The following is a 27898-nucleotide window of genomic DNA, read 5'->3' as shown; positions in this document are numbered from 1 at the left end:
TATTTTCCGGATCAACTGAGATTAGAATGAGAAAATAGATTTTAGAAAAGTGTTTGAAGGCAAAAATTCAGGCCCTCTTGTACTCTGTAAAGTACTTTCATGCTGATGGTGTGTTGTGGTTGTTGCTGACGAAGTGTAAAGTTCATAGAATCATAGAATAGTAGGGTTGGAAGGGACCTAAAAGGCCCTCGAGTCCAACCCCCTGCTCAATGCAGGGATCCACCCTAAAGCATCCCTGACAGATGGTTGTCCAGCTGCCTCTTGAAGGCCTCTAGTGTGGGAGAGGCCACAACCTGCAAGACCGGAAAGAATAGTCTGTGTCTTAAGAGGTCCAAGATGGAACATCAGTTTTGTGGGGAAGGGGCTGTTCTCCTAGAAGACATCTCATTAATTACTTCTTGGGGAAGGAAGATCTAGTTGCAGTGATTCATGCCTTAATCACCTAATGAATTTCTCCATCATGCTACATGGATTTTATCTGACGAATCCATGGTGCTGTTCAGTGACCAATGCCAAACTTTTTCCCATGCCTGCTCTTCCATGGAGTGGTTGGGCACTGTACGTAGCACAAGTTACTGGAGGCTTATCATGTTAAGACAGACACAAAATACGAGGGTATAATGGATGGAGGCTGGGTAATATTGGGAACTGGAGGTGATAGACAGAGGTGGGAAGAGGTGGAGGGAATCCGAAAGAAGCAGGGATAAGTGAAACCCCCAGAATGATTATACAATATATCTCCTTATTGAAACAAAATCCTCAAAAATCTTCAAATGAGAACACCCCTCCCCCAAATTTTGCTTCTAAGCAATCTTCAGTCATGACCCCTTAGGGCACAATCCTATGGGTCGCGCCCATGGTACTTGTAAGCCCCCTAACCTGTGGACTTAATTATGACTATCCAATGCAGGTTGGCTGCAGCACAGAGGGGACCCTCTCTCATCCATGCTTCATCTGCTAGCTGTCTAGATGGGGCCTTCAGGGCAGGAGCAGGGAGCCTGCCTAAACCAGCTTCTGTGATCTCCTCCCCTCCTCGCCCCTGGGACCTCCCCCTCTTTATTTTATTTATTTATTTATTTAAGGATTTTTATGCCGCCATTCAGCCAAAAAAGGCTCTCACGGCGGCTTACAAAAGTATTTCTTGACAGTCCCTGCCCACAGGCTTACAATCTAAAAGACATGACACAAAAGGAAAGGGGACTGGGAGGGAGGAGGAGGAGGGGGAAAAGGAAAGCAAATTCAGGCACTACAATCTTAGTTGGAAAGTTCAGCAGTTACAGTTGGTAGCAGGAGGGAGGGGGCTCTCAGCTGGAGCTGGACCCAGGCATGGTGGAGAGGTGCCTGGCTGCTGCTTCCTCCCTCACTGGTGGCCTCTGTAGAGACAGTTGGTAGCAGGAGGGAGGGGGCTCTCAGCTGGAGCTGGACCCAGGTGGACTCTTTGCCCCCTCTGCGCTCAGTTTCCCAAGTCTGGAGAGGCAGACACCACAGTTCACTCCACCCTGGTTGCGAGAGTGAGAGTGAGGGGGTGGGGAGCAGGGTTCCCTGGCTCCCAGTTGAAAGCACTGTCTCCGAGCTCAGAGCCAGAAAACCAAAAAATCCTATCTCCCCGCCCCTGACAATGTCTAGGAGGCAAAGGGCATGTCTACACCTCCCAGCGATCCGGGAGGGAGGAGGAGGATCTTGCAATATGCTGATCGCGAGATCCTCCCCCTGCGTTCACATACAGCGCATGATGTCCAGGAAGGAAGGAGGACATCACGCCCGCCATTTTTTTTTTTTTTTTAAAGACAGGACCTGGAGTGCACCTGCGCTCCAGCGCAAAAGTAAGTTTTTTTTAAAAAAAGAAAAAAAAGTCTCGACACTGCTTTCCCAGGTTAGATCTCATCTAGAGCATTGCGTCCAGTTCTGGGTACCAGAATTCAAGAAGGACGCAGACAAGCTGGAGCATGTTCAGAGGAGGACAACCAGGATGATCAGGGGTCTGGAAACAAAGTCCTATGAAGAGAGACTGAAAGAACTGGGCATGTTTAGCCTGGAGAAGAGAAGATTGAGGGGAGACATGAGAGCACTCTTCAAATACGTGAAAGGTTGTCACACAGAGGGCCAGGATCTGTTCTCCATCCTCCCAGAGTGCAGGACACGGAATAACGGGCTCAAGTTAAAGGAAGCCAGATTCCAGCTGGACATCAGGAAAAACGTCCTGTCTGTTAGAGCGGTATGACAATGGAACCAGTTACCTAGGGAGGTGGTGGGCTCTCCCACACTAGAGGCCTTCAAGAGGCAGTTGGACAAGCATCTGTCAGGTATGCTTTAGGGTGGATTCCTGCATTGAGCAGGGGGTTGGACTCGATGGCCTTGTAGGCCCCTTCCAACTCTGCTGTTCTATGATTCTAATATTAGAATAGTTTCCCAAAGGGGTAGCAGGAAATGGATGAGTGCCCGAGAGTGGCTTTTTGAATCAGATTCAGCCTAGACGGCTGAATGAGCCTGGATCCAACCTGAAATTGATGTAGAAGCAGGATCGGGCCTGGAAGGCCAGTGCAAACTCCCCAAACCTAGCTCCTGCCCTATTGCAGCTCCAGACCATCCCGTGGGCCACACCTTCACTGAGCAGCAAGCCTCCGACGCGCTCCACAGCACCCGGCCGCTCTGCCTTCCTGCCCGTTTGCATTTGACCCCCCTCCCGTCTTTGCCTGCGCTCCCAGCCTCCCAGTTCAACTCCCAAGCTGCGAAGGAAGCGTGTGGGGAGCTTTTCTTTGGAAGATACCCTCAGAACCTGTCACTTCGCTGCTCTCGCATCAAGGCTGTGAACTCGAGCTTCCCGCTGCCAGTAGAAATGATTATTTTTCCCCATTGTTATATCTGAGCTGATGGGCGAAGTTGGCAGCACTTAGTAATTAATGTCGTCATTTTTAATTTTATTTTTAGCACTCCACTCCAGCACGTGGCAGAGTTTGTTCAAGGGGTGCTCTGTAAGTAGAGCTCTGTTCTTCCCTTACAGAACGAGGAGTGGATTGACTTGCCGTGGGCAGTTCTGCTCATGCACCACGCGCCCTGTTAAAGCTTGACTCACCTCCTGTTCCACTTGCTTAAACTAGGTTTCATATATACTGGATGATGTGTTAGGCAGTGCAGGCCGGTGGCTCTGATTGTGGTGGGGCTATGAATCCACTCTGGGTTTCAGTCAGAACCAGCGAGGATTCTAAAGGAGCTCTCAAAAGTGCTGAACTGATTTTGGGGATAGGGTTCAGTACCTTGGATAGTTATTTTAGAGTTCTGACTGAAACCCAGAATGGATTCACAGCCGCACCAAAACTGGAGCCACCAGCCTCTACTGGTGTTAGGGATGTGTGAGAGCCAATGCTGTGATGTCAGTGCTGTTGCCTTCAGGAATCATGGCTGTTGAGATCAGCAGTGTGTGTATGTGTGTATGTGCTGCATCTATGGGAGAATCCTGCTGAATTCACAGCAAATCATTCCATCTAATAGCCAAAACTAGACCACTGGGAAGCTCGAACATGCTTGAGGTGGATACAGGATTGGGAAGACGGAATAGACTGTCCTGGAAAAGGGCATGGCTGGCTGGAATCCTGAAGATACTGTCATGACCATTCCCCCCCCCCCCCCATAATTATTCCCACCCACCCCCAGTTAACTGGAGGCATTTTCTTTTCACTACCCCACGAATTTGAGAAAAAAGATGAGCTGAAAAGTTCATCCCAGCACTAGCTGAAATGCTGCTTGAGCCTCCCTCCCGTTCTTTAAATTAACATCTGATCATTGTTCGTGCGGCAGAAAAGATGGGAGAAGGGCATTTGTTCTGCAAATGAGCATTCCAATCAAGTCCAGTTTTGCACTTGCATGTCAAAACCCAACGTAAGCAAAGGCCAATTTCAAGGCTTATGTTCAGATAAAGGCCGGTATCTTTAGTAAACAAACAAACAGAACTTTTGCAAACAGATGCAAAATAGGAGAACAGCTCTCAGCAGGGCGCTATCAAACATGCGCCCTTTGACCTTTCCTTTTAGGACATGAGTTCTGAAATGTGAACACCGTTCTCCGCCTCCCCACCACGTAATCCCCACCTCTTGCCGGCGTCCGCTTTTTCAGAAGCCGTGGTTTCGTAAAACGACTGCGTTCTTCAAAGTATTGATTTCATGTGACTGGATTAAGTTAGAACCAGGCTTGAAAAATGATCATGCCTTGTTGATTCTGATAAGAAGTCAGGCGGGGAAAATGGAGTGATAAATGAAGGCTCCGAGCTAGCCAACCTCCGCTAACAGAGTCAAACAAAGAAAATATACAGAAGATTCTTTCTACTGGAAACTCAAGTTCATAGAATCACAGAATCATAAAATCATGGAAAATTTGAGCTGGAAGGGGGCAATAAGGCCATCTAGTCCAACCCCCTGCCCAGTGCAGGAATCCACATTAAACACAAAGGGGGTGTGAAGAGCTCCAAAGGGATCTCTCCAAGCTGGGAGAGTGGGCATCCAAATGGCGGATGCCGTTCAGTGTAAGCCAGTGTAAGGTGATGCATGTTGGGGCAAAAAACCCTAACCAAGGGGGAATCTGCACGTCGTTCTGAGATCGCTTCTAAGCGACCCCAGAGCGGCGTGAAAGTGAGCATGGATCTTGCCTTTTGAAGTGCCGACGAAGAGACGTCCTTTGCGCCGCCGCCGCCGCCGCCGCCGCCACCCAACTCCGTCCTCGACAGCATCCCTGACAGGTGGCTGTCCAGCTGCCTCTTGAATGCCTCTAGTGTGGGAGAGCCCACAACCTCCCTAGGTCACTGATTCCATTGTCGTACTGCTCTAACAGTCAGGAAGTATTTCCTGATGTCCAGCCGGAATCTGGCTTCCTGTAACTTGAGCCCGTTAATCCATGTCCTGCACTCTGGGATGATCGACACGCTTTCCCCTCTAAGCAGTGGGGTGGAATGATGCACTTCCAGAAAGCGCATCATTTTCACATACACACACACATGCTAATGGAGACCTTAAAGGGCAAAGCATGACATTCCAGGATATTATAGAAAATTACAGAAAAATCCCCCCTGGCACCCAGGATAGAACAAAAACCAGGACAAATCTGGGGAAGTCCTGACAGTTGGTCACCCTACTTCATGAACTAAATACCCTTCAAGCTGGGTCCAAATTGAATGGTGGGAGTTTACACCTCACCTCGACGGCCCTCTGAAGTAGTATGTCCACACACCTTGCCTGTTACTCCCTCTTTCTTCTCCAGACTAAGGTCTTTCAAAGGTTCAAGGTGTTTTTTGAGCATCCAACTCAAACACTCAGAAAGCCCAATTAATTTTGCGGATAAGATAGAGTCCCCCCCCCCTCCCCAAAGATAACAAAGTTACCCAGTGTTTGCAGGAGGGCAGATTCCAAGTCCTTACAAGTGTTGTTATAACTATGAAGCCTTAAACTGAGCTGCTAAATCATTTCCATATGCTAGTATTAAAAATCGACCTTTTGTAAAAGGTGACGTGTATGTGCCTTGAAGACATCAATGATATATATATTTAATGCCAGACATCGGTGACTGCATGTGATACACTTCGAGCCCGGTTGCTAGGAAGTCTATAGCAACAAAAATTGACAAAGCTGTCACAGGCCAAGAGCAGACGCAAAGTCAAACTGCAAAAACACACTGTTGCGGAAGATTAGGGAAAATCTAGACCAAGCGGAGCGGATGTGAGTCAGAAAACGCAGATCACCCGGCTGAAAACGAAAAAGCCAATGGCGAATCGTTCCGAAAGGCCGGTGAAAGTCTTTAAATGCTTCCATCCAGCTTTCCAGGGGGCTGGAGGAATCACATTAGGCAAAGCCTTGAGCTTGTGTACCTGCTTTTGAAAGGATTTGCCTGATTGAAATCCACGTCGGCCCCCGCAAGCAGAACCGATTGAAAGATCGTTACAGAAGCCCAGGAAAAGTTCTGGGAACTTAAGAAGCACTAGGGCAGCTTTGCTCAATCTCATGGTCAGCTTTTCATACCCCAGCCTGGTTCTCCAGGCAGGCTTCACGGCGTAATTAATTCTCCATGGACCTGGCTGGCTCAAATATCATAGATCATGTGGAAGAACACGTTTTTGATTTGGGGTGGGGGGGAGTTTGCTGTTGTTTTATTTTGTTTTGTTTTGTTTTGTTATGGTGCATTTGCTGATATGGATAATTTTTCTAAACATTAACTACCCTCTGTGAGCAATGGGAATGGTTTTGTGGAGACGGGGGGGATATTGCATGTCCGTTAGAAGGCCTACTGCACACCTGGGACCAAGGGAATTATCCTCCCAGAGTGCAGGACACGGAATAATGGGCTCAAGTTAAAGGAAGCCAGATTCCGGCTGGACATCAGGAAAAACTTCCTGACTGTTAGAGCAGTACGACAATGGAACCAGTTACCTAGGGAGGTCGTGGGCTCTCCCACACTAGAGGCCTTCAAGAGGCAGCTGGACAAGCATCTGTCAGGGATGCTTTAGGGTGGATTCCTGCATTGAGCAGGGGGTTGGACTCGATGGCCTTGTAGGCCCCTTCCAACTCTGCCATTCTATGAGTCTATGATTCTATGAGATCCGGGTTCTAGTGGTTAAGGTGTCGGACTGGGAGTCAGGAGATCCGGGTTCTAGTCCTCACTCAGCCATGGAAACTTACTGGGTGACTTTGGGCCAGTCACAGACTCTCAGCCCAACCCACCTCACAGGGTTGTTGTTGTGAGGATAAAATGGAGAGGAGGAGGATTATGTAGACCGCCTTGGGCTCCTTGCAGGAAAAAAGGTGGGGTATAAATGTAATAAATAAATAAATAAATAAACCACAGCATGCCATGAGCCAAACAGTCACAATGCTACTCAGCCTACCTAATCTTCACCCTGCAGGATTCACCAACTACATGCGCAGCCCAGCTGGGGACATTTTCAACCCAGAACACTACCAAATCAACCAAGACATGACTCGCCCTTTGAGCAACTACTTCATCACCTCTTCTCATAACACCTACCTCATGGGCGACCAGCTGATGTCTCAGTCCAGAGTCGACATGTACGCCTGGGTCCTGCAGTCTGGATGCCGTTGCGTAGAAGGTAAAGCTCTTGAAGCACACATCGCATCGGCCCATTTAAAAGCACGCTGCTGCTGCTGCCGCTGCCACTACGCCCTGTGGAACCATCTGTACATTCCATAGCTTCTTCTTTCCATGCACCACCTTCAAAGAAGGGCTGCACCTTAGTCATCGGAAGTTGTCTTTATTGTTCACTCCTGCCTGAAACCTGAAGAGCTCCTGGCAGTCAGAGTAGATCGGGGTGTAGACCTGTGTGTGTCTGTGTGTGTATGTCCAAATTTCTTCCTTCTGGAGTTGCAGCTTGGTCCTCAGCATTCCTCAGTTGACCAAACCCCCTTTTCCCCCAACACCAATCCCTGGTCATTTCTTCAGCTTCTCCTAAAGTTTAGTTATTGGTGGTCAGAGCTTTAAGCTAAAGTAGGCTGGGATTTTGGCCCCGCCCACCACGGGAACGTGGCCCTGGAAGCTTCCCCAAAATGGAATTCAGCCCTCAGGCTGAAAGGGCAGAGACAGGAACTCTTCCATCACACGCTTTCTTCAAAAGAAAAAGACATACCTGCTGATCTTGGAGGAAAACTCCAGACTTTGGATCTTGACCCTAAATGTAAGTTAACGACTGGGTTCAGACAACACAATAACCAATGGTGGTTTAAACAGTCGGCGGTTGGTTATTTAACCAACCATGGGTTATTGTGTTGTGTGGGGTTTTCTAACCAAAAGTCGGTTATTAGGCCAAAAATAACCAATGCAAATAACCAAGGTTGCACAGAGTTGGCTATTTGTACCACCATTGGTTATCGTGTTGTGTGGAGGGTACAATGGTTATTTCATCGGCCACCGTTGGTTATTTCATCAGCCACAGAGTCACAAGGCAAGAGCGGTCAAAGCAGTGGCTACCACTCTAGTCCAGCCATCAGGATAGATTGTTGACAGCAATGGCTGATGGGAGGACTGAGGGGGGGAGAAGGCGGGAGATGAGTGAGTCAACTCAGCATGGACTAATAGTCAACTCAATGCTGATCTTAATCCACACCATGATTGGTTATTATCATGTTGTGTGGAGAGTACCTCCTTAGATAAACAACTGTCGAGTTTATTATTAACCTACCATTGACTATTGTGTTGTCTGAACGCAGCCTCTGTCTCTTTCCCTTTGCAGTTGACTGTTGGGATGGGCCCGACGGTGAGCCGATTGTCCACCATGGTTACACGCTGACCTCCAAAATCCTTTTTAAAGATGTGATCGAGACCATCAACAAATATGCCTTCATCAAGAGCGAGTAGGTATTCATGCCGATCTTCCATTTTAAGAACTGAATGTTGATGGGGAGAGGGGATATTACTCCAATGGGGGGAAAAATATGATGGTTAATTCAATTATTGTATTTATTTGTAGCTTGTCACGATGCTGATTAGTTTTGGAAATGGTGGGGTTGGGGGTTGGAAATTATCTCTCCCAGTTTGACAGCCCCAAGCCTATTAACACAGGGAGGGCTACGTGCACTTTTCACCCCATTTTGCAGCCTCCACTGCCCCATCACTATTCAGTGGCAAGCTATTCAGTGGTTTGCCACTGAAATGTGGTGATGTAGCAGCAGCGAAACAGCAGAATCATACTCCTTGGAGTGGGATTTTGTTAGAAAATAATTGTTTTAAAGCAAAATGGCCAGTTTGGGGCATTGGGTAGCCAATTTGGTGGGGCGGCAGCAAGGAGCAGAGGTGTGCCCCTGATGGGGCATGGGGGGGGGCAGTGGGGCCTCCAAGTCCACATCTGTCAGGGATGTTTTAGGGTGGATTCCTGCATTGAGCATGGGGTTGGACTAGATGGCCTTGTAGGCCCCTTCCAACTCTGCTATTCTATGATTCTATGAACTTGCCCAACCCTGCTATTATGTGCTAAGACCATTGACTACTGCTTCTGAGCTTCTAGTTCAAGCCTGTCTCGTAGTGGATTTATCCTGATCTTCTAGAGTACTAAGCTGTGTAGGGAACACAGTTCCACAATTAGAAGGCTCCCTGGTGCGGAAGTTTGCTTTCCCAACACGTGGAAGGCCATGAAACTGACAGAGGGGGTGGAGCCAATAGGCTCGCCCCCACTTTCTCCCTTGCATGATGGTAATTGTGGTAGGGGGAGACTATCTGAAAAGAGCTATTGTCTCATCCAGACTTGATGAAAGGGGGGAAATGAGCTGGAAGTCATCAACACACTGAGTGTACTGAGTCCCATAATTCCTGATGAGCAGCTATTAATTTAATTCACTTGTCCTTCAGAATCCACAACACTAGAGAGTGGGTGCATATAGCGGTGTGCACAGAGCAGGTTTAGTGGGGATCATGACCATAAACACAGCTTATGAATGGTATTGTTTGGCTGCATAAGCAATGGGACACACAACTTGAACCTTGGAAATAAAGGAAATGATGCAGTGTGGACTCAACCCAAGGCACAATAAAGGAACAGAATTGGGTGGGTGGGTGGGTGTTCACTTGTCCTCCTCTTGCCTGGGCGTTATGCGTAATGCCACAGTTCCACAGGAGTGAAGAGAAGATGCAGAATGTGGCACTTGGCACATCAGGTTTCTATCCCTTCTGAAAATGTCCTTGAAAGTGTGCAACTCATCACTGGTGGAATAACTGGTGGAATCTCAGAAATGGAATATGATTTCCAGTGATGATTTTTCAGTTCCCTTGTCCTTCTCTCTATGATGGGCAAAACAGAATCGATAATGAAAAAGAAAACCACCAGAATGGTGTTCTTAGCTTGCGTAACTTATACAGGATGGCAAAGTTCAGGTTTTCTTGGTACAGAACCCCCAAATTTGAATATTGGCACTTTTGGCTCAGATTCACAGTGGGGGGAGTAGGATTACATGGGAAATCCTGGGTGGCCACAGCGGTTTTCCTTTCCCCTTTGTTTTTCGGATGCCTCCTTTAGCAGCAATAGTAACCGAGTCCCCCTTGATAGCTAGAGGTTAGTGGCCGCCATTTTCTTTTTCTCAATTCCCCCAGTTGTGGTTTTGTTTCAGGGTAATGGGGGAGGGGGGAGATAATGGCTGCCATTTTCTATCCAGAATGCCACAGAATAGCACTATGCCTGTGGCATTCTGGGAAACCAAAATGCCAACTGCTAGCCTCCATGATAAATTTAGCCCCTGCCAGGGATGTTTTTTGCCCCCAACTCCAGGATATTCACCCCTATTTTCCCCAAAATGTCATCTCCCATTTTGTCACATGTGAATGGGGCAGTGAAATGGGGGTGGCTGACAGCCCTAATGGCACGGGACAAATTCTAGGACAACAGCACAAATAACCCTTAGTGCATAGGGTTCAAGCAAGCAAGCTACTCAGGCAGCACGGTGCAACGGTCAAGGCCTGCAGATGCTTCTGGCTTTTCCCCATTTGAAGCAGCCGAGATGGCTGCTCAGGGAATAAATTGGGCAGTATTTTTTTGCAGCTTCCCCAACCACAGTCTTATTTATGAGACAGTTTATCTCAGTGTTTATCACCTCTGAATACTCTGAGTCTTGCAAGAGCTTTTTAAATTCAGGCCAAATGTGGAGCGGGGAGAGAACTGAACAAGCCACACGGCCTGCCACTATTATAAAAGCGATCATTAAGGGATATTATTAAGGGTCAGCTCAGAGCCTGCCAGCAAGCTACATGCAGCTTGGGGGGTTGATGCTGCAGTGCCCGGGGTCTGGAGATAACAACTGCTACTGAGAGTACAGGGAAGCCATTATGCACCTTGTTTTGTGATACATTATCCAGGAGCAGCAAATCTTTAACGCATGAAAGGAGAGATGGGTACCAAGGCAGGTGGGATTCAGGCTGCACCACACAGAGAAAATTGGGCTGGTTTTTTTCAACGTGCATAAAGGATTGGAGGCCCATTGGTCAGCCTGTTAGGACTGTGCTTTGGGTAGAGGCAATGCGTCTCTCTATTCTGCAATCAGAGACACCTTGCTTCCCCTTTCCAGTCTCTTGATCAAACTGGGCTTTCCGAGAGGGCACGGGGGGTGGGGGGTGGGCGAATCTGTCATCAAAAGACCTGTAAGATCAAAGTCAGAAACTGGAAAGTGGCTTTGATATAGAAAAGTAAAAAGTATTAGAATCCTGATTGGTTAGAAACTATGGGGTGCAACCTCTCTAATGATCTACTGGATCCAACAATAAGTCTGCATCTTTCTATCAGCAAATAATAAATGTGTGACTTAACGTCTCTTGGCTCTTTGGTTCTCCCTGCCTCTGCCTTTCCCTGCAGGTACCCTGTCATTTTGTCAATTGAAAACCATTGCAGTGTTACCCAGCAGAAAAAGATGGCCCAGTATCTGATTGAAATCCTGGGGGACAAGCTGGACCTGTCTTCAATGAGCAATGAAGATCTCACCAAACTGCCTTCCCCGGAGAGTCTTAAAGGGAAAATATTAGTTAAGGTACTCCAAAAATATTTTTCGCCATTTAGATTTTTTTCTCCCCCTGCCTTGTTTTCAGGCCATCTTCCATCCCATGACTATTAGACTTCCTGACTGTTTGAGCAGTATGACAATGGAACCAATGACCTGAAAGCTCACTTTGGGTCAGTCACAAACTCTCAGCCCAACCTACCTCACAGGGTTGTTGTGAGGATAGAAATGGAGAGGAGGAGAATTATGTAGTTCCATGAGTTCCTTGGAGGAAAAAGGGTGGGATATAAATGCAATCAATCAATCTATTGGCAGGGGGCCCATTGGATTCTGCCCTGTAATGGCGAACAACCAGCACCTCCATGTTCAAAGTCAGTATGATTCTGAATACCACCTCCTGGAGGGCAAAGCACCATGGAGGGGGCCGGGGGCCTTTATGCTCTCCTTGCGGGTTTTCCACTGGTTCGTCACTGTGAGGAAAAGGATGCTGGAATGGATTATCTCATCCAGCCTGCCTCTTCTTATATCCTCCTGACACTCACCAAGTCATCCTGGCGTTTTCATGAGGCAACCATTCTTAAGGCTCATTGGTGGAAACCCCAAGGGTTCAATTCATTTCAAACCAGTTCAACTGAGAAATGTGGCCGATCCCTCAGTCCTGTGGACCACGAGAATAAAACGTTCCACGGAAGCTACATCCCATCCCCTGGAATGCGTATGATGTGGATGAGTCTTGCTTGTGACAGCATGTGTATGCGAGGGCATGCTCCGGAGATTGAAGTCGTTGCCACGAGAGGCAGGCGAGTGGTAATGAGCCCCTCTGACATTCTGAGCACATCGATGAACTGTCACACTTGTGGGAGAGAATTTTGCGTTTTAATATGTGTAGGTATATAGCCTTAACTGTGGCCGGCTGTGACGGTTGTGATCTTTTCCACTGTAAAAACTGAACATTTAATGGCGTTTTAAAGAAAACGAACCCAAAAACAGCACAAACCTGAATCTTTCGTAGCCAAGGTTACATTTCAGGCAGAACTTTCTAACAGTTATTCAACCAATTTAATCAAGTATCCATGGACGTTATGGAGGCTCCTTCCATAGAAGTTTTTTTCCCAATGTAAGCAATAAGGGCCTGTGCGTTCTTGGGCACCCGCCACGGCCTTCTCCCCTAGAGACCCCTTGCCTTGGTGGTGCCCTTTTTCCCTGTTGCTGCCTGTTCACCAGCAATGCCTTTTAAAAACACAGAATCATAGAATAGTGGAGTTGGAAGGGGCCTACAAGGCCATCGAGTCCAACCCCCTGCTCAATGCAGGAATCCACCCTAAAGCATCCCTGAGAGATGGTTGTCCAGCTGCCTCTTGAAGGCCTCCAGCATGGGAGAGACCACAACCTCCCTAGGTAACTGGTTCCATTGTACTGCTCTAATAGTCAGAAAGTTTTTCTGATGTCCAGCCGGAATCTGGCTTCCTGTAACTTGAGCTGTTATTCCGTGTCCTGCACTCTGGGAGGACCGAGACGAGATCCTGGCCCTCCTCTGTGTGACACCCTTTCAAGGACTTGAAGAGCGCTATCATGTCTCCCCTCAATCTGCTCTTCTCCAGTCTAAACATGCCCAGTCCTCTGGATGTAGGAACTGCCATTTCAATTCCCTCTTGTGCCCCAATGGAGAATTGCCCGAGAGCATTGTGTCAAAGTAAAATGGCGACTTCTAAACTTAGCTGTCTGATGTTGCTGCAAAGTAAGCCAAAGGTGGGCCTTCTGCTGAAGGACCTTTCAAATTGAGAGCCTTAGGCCTTCCTTACAGGGTTGTTGGAAAGATCTTAGAGTATTTAGATTAAGTATATGGAATGCTTTGAGAAACTGGGACAATTACTGTGTTTGTGTGTATCTAGATATTTCCTGGTGAGTTCAGTAACTGTACAAGGTCGGTGTTGTTCAATTTTTCACTGGGTCCTTCCAAACTTACGACTGAAAATATTTCCACCTCAAACTGAACTCTAGCCACCACATCTCTGCACTTTACATTTACAGTGTACCACACCTACAAACTTCATTTCATTTCCCCCCAAATATTTTTTTATCCAGTCTGCTGCTGGCCATTTCTAGATGATTGAATTTTGAAGTGTTGGAGATCAATGCCAACTTTCTCCCAGAATCTTCCGCATTGAAAGTAATTCGTTTAGATGGTGCTTTGATAAGTATCGGAGATTCTTCTCTCATAGCTGATAACCCAACAGCTGAGTAGATGAAGCTGCAACAGTTCGATCTAACCTTTTGGGGGATTTTGTGACAAAGATTATCAATCAATAAATATATATCAACCTGTCTGATGTGACTCCTTCATTCTAAGGACAACTGGGCTGAGAAAACTCTGGGCCTCGGGCAAAGTTTTGGCTCTCCAAGGTGACGCAGCTCTCATAACAAGAGGTTATTTTGGACTCTGAAATGGAAGAGCTGTCGATTTTTTTTCCACCCTAGGCATATGGTGCTTATGAATTGGGGAGACCCAGGTTCAAATTCCTACTCAACTTGGTAAAGTTGGACCAGTTACACTTTCAGTTCAGCCTACCTTTCAGAGTTGTTATGAGGATACGGGACCAATCTTGTAAGGAATAAAAATGCAAGAAATGAATATATATGTGTTTCTGTAATCGATCGGTGATATTTATTTCTTATTCCTTGCTCCAATACAGTACTTGGTATTGATTTCTTTCTTTTTTTTTCTAGTTTGTGCTGCTCCATCAGTTAATGATGTTTTTGCCTTGTAGGGGAAGAAGCTTCCAGCCAACATTAGCGAGGATGCAGAGGAAGGCGAAGTGTCTGACGAGGACAGTGCTGATGAGATTGATGATGACTGTAAACTAATGAATGGAGATGTAAGCATTGAAATATAGAATGGAGCCCGGAATGCAGAGTTGAGACTGATCATAATGAACAACATCTGTTTATATTAAGACTGAACCTCATAATGAGGGAATGCTTTTTTTTTTTTTTTTTGGCCAAAGATTTTATAAGCTGCACAAAACAAAGCACTCTTTTCCTGGTGATTCTTGGTATTTTCATCCATTCAGAGTGGAGTCAGGAAGCATTGCTGCACCCACCCTGATTGGCCACGTGGCATCGTATTCAATGCGGCAACCCTGATTGGTTGGGACTATTTGGAGACAGGAAATGGGGGAATGGTGCTGCTGCGGTGGCAACCGCAGCAGAGATCAGCAAACAGCAACAGAAATAAACACACTTCTTGGCACCGTGCATAGTTAACCTATGGAATGCACTGCCACAGGAGGTGGTGACAGTCAGTAGCTTAGGTGGCTTTAAAAGGGGTTTAGTCAAATTCATAGATGATAAGGCTCTCAATGGCCAGTAGCCATGATGTTTAAATGCGACCTGCAGGCATAGAGGTTCCAGAGTTGCTGGCGAACAATAGGAGCAGAAAATGATTGTCCGCCTGCTCATGGGCTTCCCAGAGGGAAGCAGAATGGTGGAGTAGATAGACTTTTGGCCTGATCCAACAGGGTTCTTCTTATGTTTCTGAGGGATTTTTGTGGAAAATTTGGAGCCTCCTGAAATAGTCTTGTGTCAGAGGTTCCCTTGCAAACTTTTCTGAGGCACAAGGAGAACCTCTGCATACTTAAAATGTGACAACTGTCTGGTGTACTGTAGAGCCAGTGGCCACGCTGCCAGAGGTACGGGGACAGCTGTGATCTCTTGTCCTTCCCCATGCAGGAAGCTCTGGTAGAGCTACATTTTAAGGAAGCAGCTAGAACCCATGCAGTGGAGGCTGGTGGCTCTGATGCCACTGGGGTGGCGAATCCCTCCTAGTTTCAGTCAGAACAGTAAAGGAGTTATCCAAGGCGTGAAGCAGTATAAGTGTGAAGCACCTTGGATAGTTCCTTTAGCATTCTGACTGATTCTGGCTGAAACCTGGCGTGGATTCGTCACCCCACTGATATCAGAGCCACCAGCCCCCACGTGTTCTAGCTGTGACAACTGCCATCCCATTCATTCCTCTGTCTGAGCTTTTTGCTAGTGGAATTCATGAGAAAGGGCTCTACGACAGGCCTACATTACTGGCACCCAAGATAATGGAACGGCCACACAAGCAGTGCATAATTGAACTTGTTCAAATGCTTTAGTTATGGCTAATTAACATTGCTCTTTTTCTTCACAGCAAAAATTGGGCATTTCAGCATAGAAAGCAGGATGTGTCGCAGCCAAATACACATACCAAACAGAAACAAGAAAGAGAGAGAGAGATGCCTTAGGGTGGATTCCTGCATTGAGCAGGGGGTTGGACTCGATGGCCTTGTAGGCCCCTTCCAACTCTGCTATTCTATGATTCTATGATGTTTCTCTCTATCTCCAGTGCCCCAGGATATTTAGACAGCCATGAGGTCTAGAAACTTAAAAACAAATGACAGCTAAATCATATTAGTGGGGTTCTTTAAAAGTAAATGGTTAGTGTCTCACTGGCTGACTCATTGGTTGGTGGCAGGGCTGGCCCTACCACAAAGCAGGAGGAAGCAGGAGTAGCAGTTGGTGGAGTATGGGAAGAGCAGTGCTCTCTCCCTCCAAAGGGTCTGACGCTTCTTGGTCCTGTTGGCCATCATGCAGGCAGCCAGCAGGACTAAGAAGCAGCTGCTCACTTGCCTGCATGCCTCCTGCTCGCCTGCCCACCTCCACGCCTACCCCACTCGTGCGCCTCCCAACCCTTCTAGCCTACTTTTCCTGGTGTGGACACACGCACCTGCCTCTCCTCTAATGTCTTTCTGCCTCTCCTCTAATGTCGCGCTGCACCTGTGTGAGGTCGGGCAATCATGAGAAATCCCGTAAGTTCCGGGATCTCCTGTGATACTTTGCCAGATGAGCAGGTGCCGCGTGGCTCCTGAAGGCAGAAAGACCTTACAGGCAGTGTGCTGGCAAAACACACCAGGAAAAGTAATATACCTGGCGATGGGCAGGTGTGCAGATGGCGTGCAGAGGAGGAGGCGGCAATGGTAGTGGGGCAGCGGTGTGGCAGGTCCCCACTTCAGGCAGCAACCTGCCTTGGGCCGGGCCGGACTGGTGGCCATTATTCCCTAACACCCCCCATAATGTCCTTCTAAAGTGAGGTTCAAGTTGATGCTATTTAATGAGATCATCAGTAAGCTTGAAGCCAACCAGAGTAAGCACAATTTTTCTTCCCTTCCCAAAATGCCTCCCCAACTTTGCACCGTACGAATGAGGCAGCAAAATTGTTGGGAAGGCATTATGGCTCAGACCTATTAGTGATGCAGTTAAAGTGTTTACCACTTTTTAGAATAAGAAGATTGCATTGGAGGGAGGCTCTGAGCATCTGGTACTCCTTTGACGTTTCTTCCAGACTTTATTTCTTTACTGCCACATTTATTGGTACAATCCTTTTGGTTGCTGGGTGTTGGGTGTTGGGTGTGACTTTATTCGTTCAGCAGGATCAGGGAGAGAAGGGAACCATTTAAAGAAGTGAACCTGGACTGGGCCATTCAAGGTTGCAGGTGGAGGGCCCCATGTTTAAGTGTTTAAGTGACCCCATGTTTAAGTGGCCCAGTGCTCTTCAACATTTTTATTAATGATTTGGACAAGGAGGTGCAGGGAACGCTGATCAAATTTGCAGATGACACAAAATTGGGTGGGATAGCTAATACCCTGGAAGACAGAAACAAACTTCAAAGTGATCTTGATAGGCTGGAGTGCTGGGCTGAAAACAACAGAATGAAATTGAATAGGGATAAATGCCAAGTTCTACATTTAGGGAATAGAAACCAAAGGCACAGTTACAAGATGGGGGACACTTGGCTCAGCAATACTACAAGATCTTGGAATTGTTGTAGATCACAAGCTGAATATGAGCCAACAGTGCGGTATGGCTGCAAGGAAGGCCAATGCTATTTTGGGCTGCATTAATAGAAGTATAGCTTCCAAATCACGTGAGGTACTGGTTCCCCTCTATTCGGCCCTGGTTAGGCCTCATCTAGAGTATTGCGTCCAGTTCTGGGCTCCAAGAAGGACGCAGACAAGCTGGAGCGTGTTCAGAGGAGGGCAACCAGGATGATCAGGGGTCTGGAAACAAAGCCCTATGAAGAGAGACTGAAAGAACTGGGCATGTTTAGCCTGGAGAAGAGAAGATTGAGGGGAGACATGAGAGCACTCTTCAAATACTTAAAAGGTTGTCACACAGAGGAGGGCCAGGATCTCTTCTCGATCCTCCCAGAGTGCAGGACACGGAATAACGGGCTCAAGTTAAAGGAAGCCAGATTCCGGGTGGACATCAGGAAAAACTTCCTAACTGTTAGAGCAGTACGACGGTGGAATCAGTTACCTAGGGAGGTTGTGGGCGCTCCCACACTAGAGGCCTTCAAGAGGCAGCTGGACAACCATCTGTCAGGGATGCTTTAGGGTGGATTCCTGCATTGAGCAGGAGGTTGGACTCGATGGCCTTGTAGGCCCCTTCCAACTCTGCTATTCTATGTTCACCTGAATAAAATCACCCTGCACATAAAATGGAAAAAAAAATCGATCATGTCATGAACAAGAAGGGCCCAGTCTTGCTGTCTCCTTGACATGTGCTGGGAGCCGGTTTCCTGTATCCTGTTGTGGGAGCAGATCCAAACATGCAACCTGCACCCACACCTGAAATGATACAGTCCAGGAAAAACCTTTACCACTTGATTCTGCTGGGCCTCTACATTTTCTTGGAAGAAATGCTTTTTAGGGTTATGGTCTATTGGAGGAGGGGACCTTTAAAACCCTATTCAAGGGGATACCTCGTCCATTGAGCGGTCAATCCTGATACCTTTGTGATGTTTGATGTTCCTTACGGCTTTTTGTCTCCCTCTCTTGCCTGACCATTACATCCTTTTGAAGTGGAAGGTATGGTAGAAGCAGATCGTCGGTTATAGAGTTAAGCCTGCTTAGCTGTAAATCAAACTGCTCTGTTACCAAACCATGGCTGTGTTGAAACGGTGCAGGGAGGCTGGTGCTGTGATGCTATTAATTTGAAACATTACACTTTAGAAACTGGAGACCACTCACCGATCATCCAACACGCTTGCCACAACTCCCAAACTGAAATTGCGCCGTACCTTTTAGGGAAGGCCCCCAAATATATATATATTGATAAACAGCTTTGGGTTTAGAGTCGTTAGTTCTTGGGTTTGGAGATTCATTTACCAGGGAGGCAAATGAGATCTCAAGGCCAACACGGCTTCTTTTAAGTGTGCACACTTGGCATCACAAGGAGGCCCATCTCAGATCCCTACTCACAAGAAGGAACCCTGTTCACAAGAAGGTCAGGATCAGGGCCTCAGTCATATACTAGGAAGGGTGAATCCAGCAAAGCTGAGTATTTAAACCGGGGATGAGGGAGCTGTAGTCCACCAGATGTTGTTGGACCACAACCCCCATCATCTCTGACCATGCTAGATGAGGCTGATGGGAGTTGGAGTCCAACAACGCTTCCTTCTTTCCTTCCTTTGTTATATTTCTATCCTCCTTTTTTTCTCTTGCAAGAAAACCAAGATGGCTTAGAAGGTCTTTCTCCTCTCCACCTTATCCTCACAATAACAACCCTGTGAAGTAGGTTAGGCTGAGAATAAATGACTGGCCCAAAGTCACCCAGTGAGCTTCATGGTCAAGTGGGGACTAGAACCCGGATCTCTTGAGCTCCAGCCCAACACTCTAACCACTACACCACACTGATATTTGGAAAGCCACCATTTCCCCACTCCTGATTTAAACCCTTTCAAACTCAGTTACTGCCTAGAGGCTGCAGATGCAGCATCCTTCATAGATCAGCATCTAGTTTAGCTACCTGCTGGACAGTCTTACTCCTGCTGAGCTGGACAGCTCCCTCGCTTTGCTTAGAAGGCTGGAATAGGGCAAGGACTCCATCTCAGGTTGCTCACTAGGCTAGGGGCTCATCTACACCAAGCTGGATATTCCACTATGAAAGCGTTCTATAAAAAGCAGGAGCCACACTACTGCTTTATAGCGGTTTGAACTGCACTGCAGGGCTGCATTAATAGAAGTATAGCTTCCAAATCACGTGAGGTACTGGTTCCTCTCTATTCGGCCCTGGTTAGGCCTCATCTAAAGTATTGTGTCCAGTTCTGGGCTCCACAATTCAAGAAGGATGCAGACAAGCTGGAGCGTGTTCAGAGGAGGGCAACCAGGATGATCAGGGGTCTGGAAACAAAGCCCTATGAAGAGAGACTGAAAGAACTGGGCATGTTTAGCCTGGAGAAGAGAAGATGGAGGGGAGACATGATAGCACTCTTCAAATACTTAAAAGGTTGTCACACAGAGGAGGGCCAGGATCTCTTCTCGATCCTCCCAGAGTGCAGGACACGGAATAACGGACTCAAGTTAAAGGAAGCCAGATCCCAGCTGGACATCAGGAAAAACTTCCTGACTGTTAGAGCAGTGCGACAATGGAATCAGTTACCTAGGGAGGTTGTGGGCTCTCCCACACTAGAGGCCTTCAAGAGGCAGCTGGACAGCCATCTGTCAGGTATGCTTTAGGGTGGATTCCTGCATTGAGCAGGGGGTTGGACTCGATGGCCTTGTAGGCCCCTTCCAACTCTGCTATTCTATGATTCTATGATCTACGCTACTGCTTTATAGTGGTACTGAAGTGCACTGACAACTGTGGGGGCCCATGACACATCTACACCAAGCAGGATATAGCACTATGAAAGTGACATAGGGTATGCGTCAATGGGTCCCAACAGTTGTCAGTGCACTTCAACACCGCTATAAAGCAGTAAGTGTGGCTCCTGCCCTTTATATACTGCTTTCATACCGCATAATATCCTGCTTAGTGTAGATGAGCCCTAGGTCTCTCAGGTTCACGCCCTGGGGGCACTGGGACTAGAAAGTGTGTATTGTCTGGATTATGCCTATGTATATCTGAATGCTAGATCAACTGACAACAGAGTAATTTCAAAATATATGCAGCTCTAAGTATTATGTTTTCCCAACAGCTTGCGCAAATGCTGCAAAAATCACCAAACTAACTGAAACCATCAGCGTTTCCCTGGTGGGAATCTTCCCCGGTTTACTTTCAAACTCCAACTTTTAGCGGCAGGATGAGATGAAATTATTTTTCATTTTTCCAAAAAGGCTCGGAGTAAAGTTGGACAGAGAAAGCTGAGTGCAGAGACAACTTCATTCCTTCCAAAGAGAGCCTGCCTCCTTTCGATTAAAAGAAAAGTTGACGTAGGCCTAGATTTGCATTCTTTCTTTGTCTTCATTAGTGTGTCTTCACTGTGTGTGTTTTTTTAAACTTTCTGCAAACAACACCTGGGTTTCCAGATGTGTTTGACTAGCCCTGCTCTTGAACGACACTTTTAAAGCAGAGAAAATGACAGCTTGTTTTCTGTTAGCATTAATCGCTGTCTTTGGAGGCCAATTAAGAAAGCCCTGATTGCATTCTTTTGAAGGGGCTGGTTGCCCGCAAGTTAGAGCCCACAGACAAGAAAGGCAAATGCTTCTGATGTGTGCTATATGCTGCATAACATATCGTGATGGCTTATTGGATGTGATTTTATCTGCACAGAGGTTTCAGACTACGCCAGAAAATAATGCTAAACATTTAGATAGCTTTTTTCCCCCCAGAGTGTTCAAAGCATTTTCCAAGCTTGATTTCCCCGCAACAAAATTTCCCAACAAAATTTTACAGTGTGGAGTACACCTGCTCAGTGTGCCAGCCAGTCAGCCGTGCTCTCTCCAGGATATGCCATTCCATCCCCATCCCCACATTCCACCCCTCCTCCCACACACTAGCACAACAGTCATTCGGTATTCTATCCCTAGTGAGCATACTTTGTCATCATACCCTGCTTGGTAGTTTTCTTTCTTCTAAATCTTGTTTTGTATTTCTGCAAATATTTGGGTTTCTCAAGCCTGCTGACACCATGTGTGTGAATGATGCAATATTGCCTATGTAAGGGCTGACACTTGAAGAACTGAGTTCATTCTTATTATATAGGACTACGGATATCCCACTTTCCTATTAAAACAAAGATCATGGGTGTAAAGTACTTTGATCACTTAAAAAGAACCATCTAAAAACACACACGATGACTCTTCAAAGAGTGTAGGCCTATATTGTTTCCTCCACAATGAAGCTGCAAAATTGAGGCTCTTCTTGCCTTCTGGGGTGCTAGCCAGTGAGCAAAAAGATCTTGAGGCGATCGACAGGCAGTTGGTGTGCTGATTTGGGCATTTTCCTTGCTCCTAATTTTAATGTTATTTAAGAAATACTGGGCCTGTTCAGACAACACACTAAGCCATGGTTAGGCCATTAACACTTTTGCAGCAAACGGTTAGTGAGCATGTTTAAACAATGGTTATGTAGCCACCATGGTTAGGAATGGTTCACACAACATGCTAAGCCATGCTTCACACAACACGCTAAGCCATAGAGTTTAGCTCAAAATGCTTAACCACTGTGGCTTAGCGTGTCATCTGAACACGCTAAGTCCAAAACTTAGTCCATAAATAAGTCCATAGCTTAGTCCATAACTAAGTCCATAGCTTAGTCCATAGCTAAGTCCATAACTTAGTCCATAGCTAAGTCCATAACTTAGTCCATAGCTAAGTCCATAACTTAGTCCATAAATAAGTCCATAACTTAGTCCATAGCTAAGTCCATAACTTAGTCCATAACTAAGTCCATAACTTAGTCCATAGCTAAGTCCATAACTAAATGGCAGTCCATAACAAACTTATTAGTGAGTAAGCCCCAATGCACACAGTGGAACTTAAATTCCTAGTAAATATACACTGTGCTGTAAATAACTGTATTTGTATTCAGCATTTTGCTGTTTTGCATTGCAACCAGCACCCTTGGCCTCCACTTTACCCTCATCACAAAACATCTGGGTCTGCCTAGCTGTAATGGATAAAATTGGGCTATCGCTTGCAAATGATTTCAGAGAGAAAATAACTGTGTGATGGGTGTGCTGAGGTTCACCCTGTATATCAGCTATTTCCAGGACAACCAGCGCTGGCTTCGTAACAAAGCAATGGCTCACCAAACTTGTGGTTGCTCACAGTAGGTCCACCACCCCACCCCCTGCGTCTCCTGTGTTGTCATTCTTTTAGAGTTTTTATTGTTATTTTCAATGTGGTCTTCTTTTTTTCCCTTTTAACAATTTCACTTGTTTGTGACTACTGAGAACAACATTGCGACACCTTTCCAAAGGAATTTGTCCAAATTCGGGACTCTTCAAAATACCTGCCTCGGTATTGGGAAGAAATCATATCATTCTAGCGAAGAGGACAGAATGATACCATGCTGAACAGCGAACACGCCGTGGGTCATAACTACACTGCAGGCCTAACCTGGTTTAGCCCTCCTTCCCTGGGGAGGGCAGTTCTGTGAAGGAAGGCTAGAGGTTTCAGACAGAAAGTGCTCAGCACTTTCAACCAAATTACAGTTCCCAGGGTTCTTGGGGAGGCCATGACAGTTGAACTGGAATAAAACCAATATAGTGTTTGTAGTGCAGATATGTCCCATGAGATGGCCTGTCTGGTACTGGCATGATAGTGTAATAGTCTGTTGGAAACAAATGTAGAACTTCGCTCTTATTTATTTCCTTCATTTCCTTCTTCTTTTTAATTTTTTAGTAGATGTTAGGCTCTGGCTAGAGGAACGCCAAAAGTTTGGCACTCTTGCTTGTCTGAACTCCCTGCTTTTCTCCTGCCAGGCCTCCACCAATCGGAAGCGAGTGGAAAACATTGCAAAGAAGAAGCTGGACTCTCTGATCAAGGAATCCAAAATCCGGGATTGTGAGGACCCGAACAACTTTGCAGTGACCACCCTGACGCCCTCTGGGAAACTTTCCAACAAGCTTGATCTCAAGAAGGTAACTTTTGGGGGATGGTCTTCTAATCCATCCGGTTTGTCCCCAAAGGCAACCTGGAAAAATAACCCTCGTAATTAAGGCCTCGTTCTCATGGTAGTAGTAAATGCGTCTAGGTTGTACCACTTCAGATGGCAGCTGGGAAGTCAAGCCACCATAATATATGAGATAGAAAGATAACCACAATTTAAAAATTAAGCGTTTCGGCTCATCAATAGCACTTCTATTAAATGAGTACCAGGACCGGCAGTTTGGATTGCCTGAAGCGTAAAGTTCCTTAGCAGAAAAAACGGGAGGTATAATTGGTGTAATGTTTATGCATTGTCCTCCAGATTAAGGCCATTTGGATTAATGGTTCTATTGATCCAGAAATGTTCCTTTTCGATAAGCATATATTTTGTTTGTTTGTTCAATTGGAACAAACTGTAAATCTGTAGTGACTAGAGTGTCAGACTGGGAGTCGGGAGATCCGGGTTCTAGTCCCCAATCGCCCACTGGGTGACATTGGGCCAGTCACAGACTCTCAGCCCAATCCACCTCACAGGGTTGTTGTTGTGAGGATAAAGTGGAAAGGAGGAGGAGGATTATGTATGACGACGCCATGGGTTCCTTGCAGGAAAAAAGCCGGGATATAAATGCCATACTAAATAAATAATAAATGTTCAGGGCAGGTCTGTCAACTGAACAGCGAAGTGCGTAGCTGGTACGCTGAATTCATGCTACTAAATCTGCTGAGTGAAGCTTTAGTTAAGCTCACCTAGCAGGTTTTAACCCTTGATGTTGCATTAGAATCATAGAAACATAGAATCAAAGAACAGTAGAGTTGGAAGGGTCTTATAAGGCCATCAAGTCATTATAAGGCCATTCAATGCAGGAATCCACCTTAAAGCATCCCTCACAGATGGCTGTCCAGCTGCCTCTTGAAGGCCTCTAGGGTGGGAGAGCCCACAACCTCCCTAGGTAGCTGGTGACATTGTCATACTGCTCTAACAGTCAGGAAGTTTTTTCTGATGTCCAGCCGGAATCTGGCTTCCTGTCACTTGAGCCCGTTATTCCGTGTCCTGCACTCTGGGAGGACACGAGAAGAGATCCTGGCCCTCCTCTGTGTGACAACCTTTCAAGTATTTGAAGAGTGCTATCCTGTCTCCCCTCAATCTTCTCTTCTCCAGGCTAAACATGCCCAGTTCTTTCAGTCTCTCCTCTTAGGGCTTTGTTTCCGGAACAATAACAAAACTGCATCTGGAAAGCTAGCACATCCATGAGAAGGCTAAGTGCAATCCCTTCTCCCCCTTATCCACATGCAGGCAGCTTTTGATACGAGGAACCTTCACACATGCAACCCTCCCCACCTGCATTCTGATTTTAACTGTCTTTTTACCCTGCCTTTCATCTTTAAAAGCCCTCAAGGCAACGGACAAAGCAAAAGTCACGTAAATTTTGGATATGTGCTGTTTTCTTCCATCTCCACCCGAGATGGAGGTACCCAAATGACAGATGGTCCCAGCCAGGCCAACAGAGGGGGACCTTGCTGTCTCAACCCTTCCTCTGATGAAGCCCAGTGGAATTAGTGACACGCTCCGGAGAGGACTGTGCCATAGCATGTGCTTGTTCTATACACTTGAATCAGCTCTAGGTTGGTTACAGGGAGAAAATGGAATCCTGACTCCTCCGCTGAGGCCGCAGCTAGACCTAAGGTTTATCCTGGGATCATCCAGGGTTCGCCCCTGCCTGAGCACTGGATCCCCTGTGTGTCAGTTCTGGGCTCCACAATTCAAGAAGGATGCAGACAAGCTGGAGCATGTTCAGAGGAGGGCAACCAGGATGATTAGGGGTCTAGAAACAAAGCCCTATGAAGAGAGACTGAAAGAACTGGGCATGTTTAGCCTGGAGAAGAGAAGATTGAGGGGAGACATGAGAGCACTCTTCAAATACTTAAAAGGTTGTCACACAGAGGAGGGCCAGGATCTCTTCTCGATCCCCCCAGAGTGCAGGACACGGAATAACGGGCTCAAGTTAAAGGAAGCCAGATTCCAGCTGGACATCAGGAAAAACTTCCTGACTGTTAGAGCAGTACGACAATGGAATCAGTTGCCTAGGGAGGTTGTGGGCTCTCTCACACTAGAGGCCTTCAAGAGGCAGCTGGTCTACCATCTGTCAGGGATGCTTTAGGGTGGATTCCTGCATTGACCAAGGGGTTGGACTTGATGGCCTTTTAGGACCCTTCCAACTCTGCTATTCTATGATTCTATGTCACCTAGATGAACAGGTTTGACCCCTGGATGATCCAGGGATAAACCTTAGGTCTAACTATGGCCTGAGTCCTTTTATTGTCCGAGGCAAGGCGCTCTGGGCGGTTTTTCCAGACCATTCCGCTATTACCATGGTATACTTGACTGCGTTGCCACATCCTGGCCTAAGCAGAGGCGTCTCTTCCCATTAGCGCCAAGGGCTCTATCAGCAGCCGAGTCATGCTTGGATGAATTAGACTGTATTTTTAGTGTACCAGCCTGCTTTAGTTTGTATACACAAACACCCACACTGTTCCCCGTTGCCTTTCAAGAGCAGCTGAAGTCTGGAAACCCGTCTATTTTGGGTCGGTCTCTTGGCTGTGCCCTGCTCCGTTACTTCTATTCCTGGGTAGCGCTCCTTTCTCTTTTTATATATAGACGGACAGCTTGCTTGCTTCAGAGAGCCTTTTGTTCTTTGGGTTTTCTCGCTAATGATTTCTAAGAAGGCATCTCTGCTATGGGGGAAACCGGCCCTAATGAAGCATTTGCCATTGGAGAATCGCATCTGTCATGGAGAGGGGCAAATTGGTTCAGCCAAAAGGGATGCTCGTGTCTCCCCTCCCACCCAAACCCAGATGGCTTCATCCAAGGGATCTGCTATCTGGCTGGCTGTCTTCACAGTGCCGAATTGGCACCGCGCCACGGTCAAACGCCACAGTCTCACCGTTGCCGGGTGGTGGCAAATAATCCCCACTGGGAGAGGCAGTGCAGGTTTTCCAGCGGCCATTAAGCTCACCAGTCTCACCCCCTCCCACAGCTTCTGGTGACCAATGGGAGGTTGCCTTCTGCCCGGCAATGCCCCCAAAGCAGCATCAGAGTGAGGACAGACAGCAGGAAAAGTTGGCGTAAGTCCCCGACTTCTCTGCTGCATATGTTCAGCTCTTCGCCCCAGGGTGGCTTCGAATCAGTGGTTGCGTCATTTAACCGACGCAGCGTCGTTTCGGAGCCCACTCGGGGCTTCCGGAGCGTATAGGCAGCTCCTAGGAGAGAGGTCAGTAATACTAGGCATTGGAAATGCATGCCCAATTGTTCAAAGTATTCTACCTCTATTAGGGGTCTGTGCCTGGAAATGTAAAGGCCAAACATGGTCTTTACATTTCAGCTTTGCCCTTCAAACTAGGCTTGTCAGCTTGCAATCTGGAGACTTTCCTTGTGCTTGTAAATGCCCAATATCTCAGGAGACGAGGGAACTGCCATTTCTCCAGCCTGTTCCTCTCCAGTTCTGTTGCCTGCTCCCCACCTGCTCATGTAACAAGCAGGGCTTCAGCGATGTGATGTTTTAGGTGAGCAATGGGGAGAAAGAGGCAGCCAGCTGCTGATCTCAAAGAGTAGGGTGACCATATGGAAAGGAAGACTGGACCCCTATATCTTTAAGAGTTGCATAGAAAAGGGAATTTCAGCAGGTGTCATTGGTATGCATGCAGCACCTGGTAGAATTCCCTCTTCATCACAACAGTTACAGCTGCAGGAGCCCTGCCCTCTTGACCAGATACAAAAGAGGGCAGGGCTCCTGCAGCTTTAACTGTTGGGATGAAGAGGGAATTTCACCAGGGGCTGCGTACATACAAATGACACCTGCTGAAATTCCATTTTCTATGCCACTGTTAAGGATACAGGAGCCCTGTCCTCCTTTTCATATGGTCACCCTATGCATGCATATTAAAAAAGATAGCCCAATGGGACTCAGTAGCCATGGACAACAGTTGACCAGATACAAAAGAGGGCAGGGCTCCTGCAGCTTTAACTGTTGGGATGAAGAGGGAATTTCACCAGGGGCTGCATGCATACCAATGACAGCTGCTGAAATTCCCCCTTTTCTATACAACTGTTAAAGATATATGAGCCCTGTCCTCCTCTCCATATGGTCACCCTATCAAAGCTGGATGCAAAGTGTTTTGAACAGTCGAATATGATAGGGCAGGGGGCAGGGAAACCCATTTCAGCCTGGGGGGGGGGAAAGGGGGTGGAGCCAAAATACCAATGCTATCAGCAAATTGTAGTTTAAAGTCCTTACTGCCGATAACTAAGCTTTAGGAGGGGGCATTTCAATCTTTTAGAAGGGGAGGCTGTACAAAAGCTGGGAAAGAACCAAGCTGTTGGTGGCTGAGCAGAAGGAGTGGGGTCGGGGGAGGGGGCGTGGCTATGTGGTGAACTCTGGAGGGCTAGATTGGGACTGCAGGAGGGCTGGGTTTGGCCCCTGGGCCTGAGGTTCCCCACCCCTGCGCCAGGCCCGTGTGTGGAGCAAACTAGAGCC

At 47.1% G+C, this 27898-nt stretch overlaps 1 protein-coding gene across 1 annotated transcript in view; it reads left to right on the top strand.

Annotated features, from left to right (window-relative positions):
• Positions 1-27898, top strand: part of PLCH2 (phospholipase C eta 2) — a 147422-nt gene that overhangs the window by 46117 nt on the left and 73407 nt on the right. Inside the window, exons 7-11 of the mRNA XM_063145539.1 lie at positions 6884-7087; positions 8225-8345; positions 11327-11498; positions 14237-14344; positions 23201-23359. Coding sequence (XP_063001609.1) covers positions 6884-7087; positions 8225-8345; positions 11327-11498; positions 14237-14344; positions 23201-23359 — 764 coding nt within the window. The remainder of the gene's footprint in view (positions 1-6883; positions 7088-8224; positions 8346-11326; positions 11499-14236; positions 14345-23200; positions 23360-27898) is intronic.

The sequence above is a fragment of the Elgaria multicarinata genome, chromosome 20, assembly GCF_023053635.1.
Source record: "Elgaria multicarinata webbii isolate HBS135686 ecotype San Diego chromosome 20, rElgMul1.1.pri, whole genome shotgun sequence".
Lineage (NCBI taxonomy): Eukaryota > Metazoa > Chordata > Lepidosauria > Squamata > Anguidae > Elgaria > Elgaria multicarinata.
Note: the sequence above shows the minus strand (reverse complement) of the source record. Positions and strands in the feature narration are given on the sequence as shown.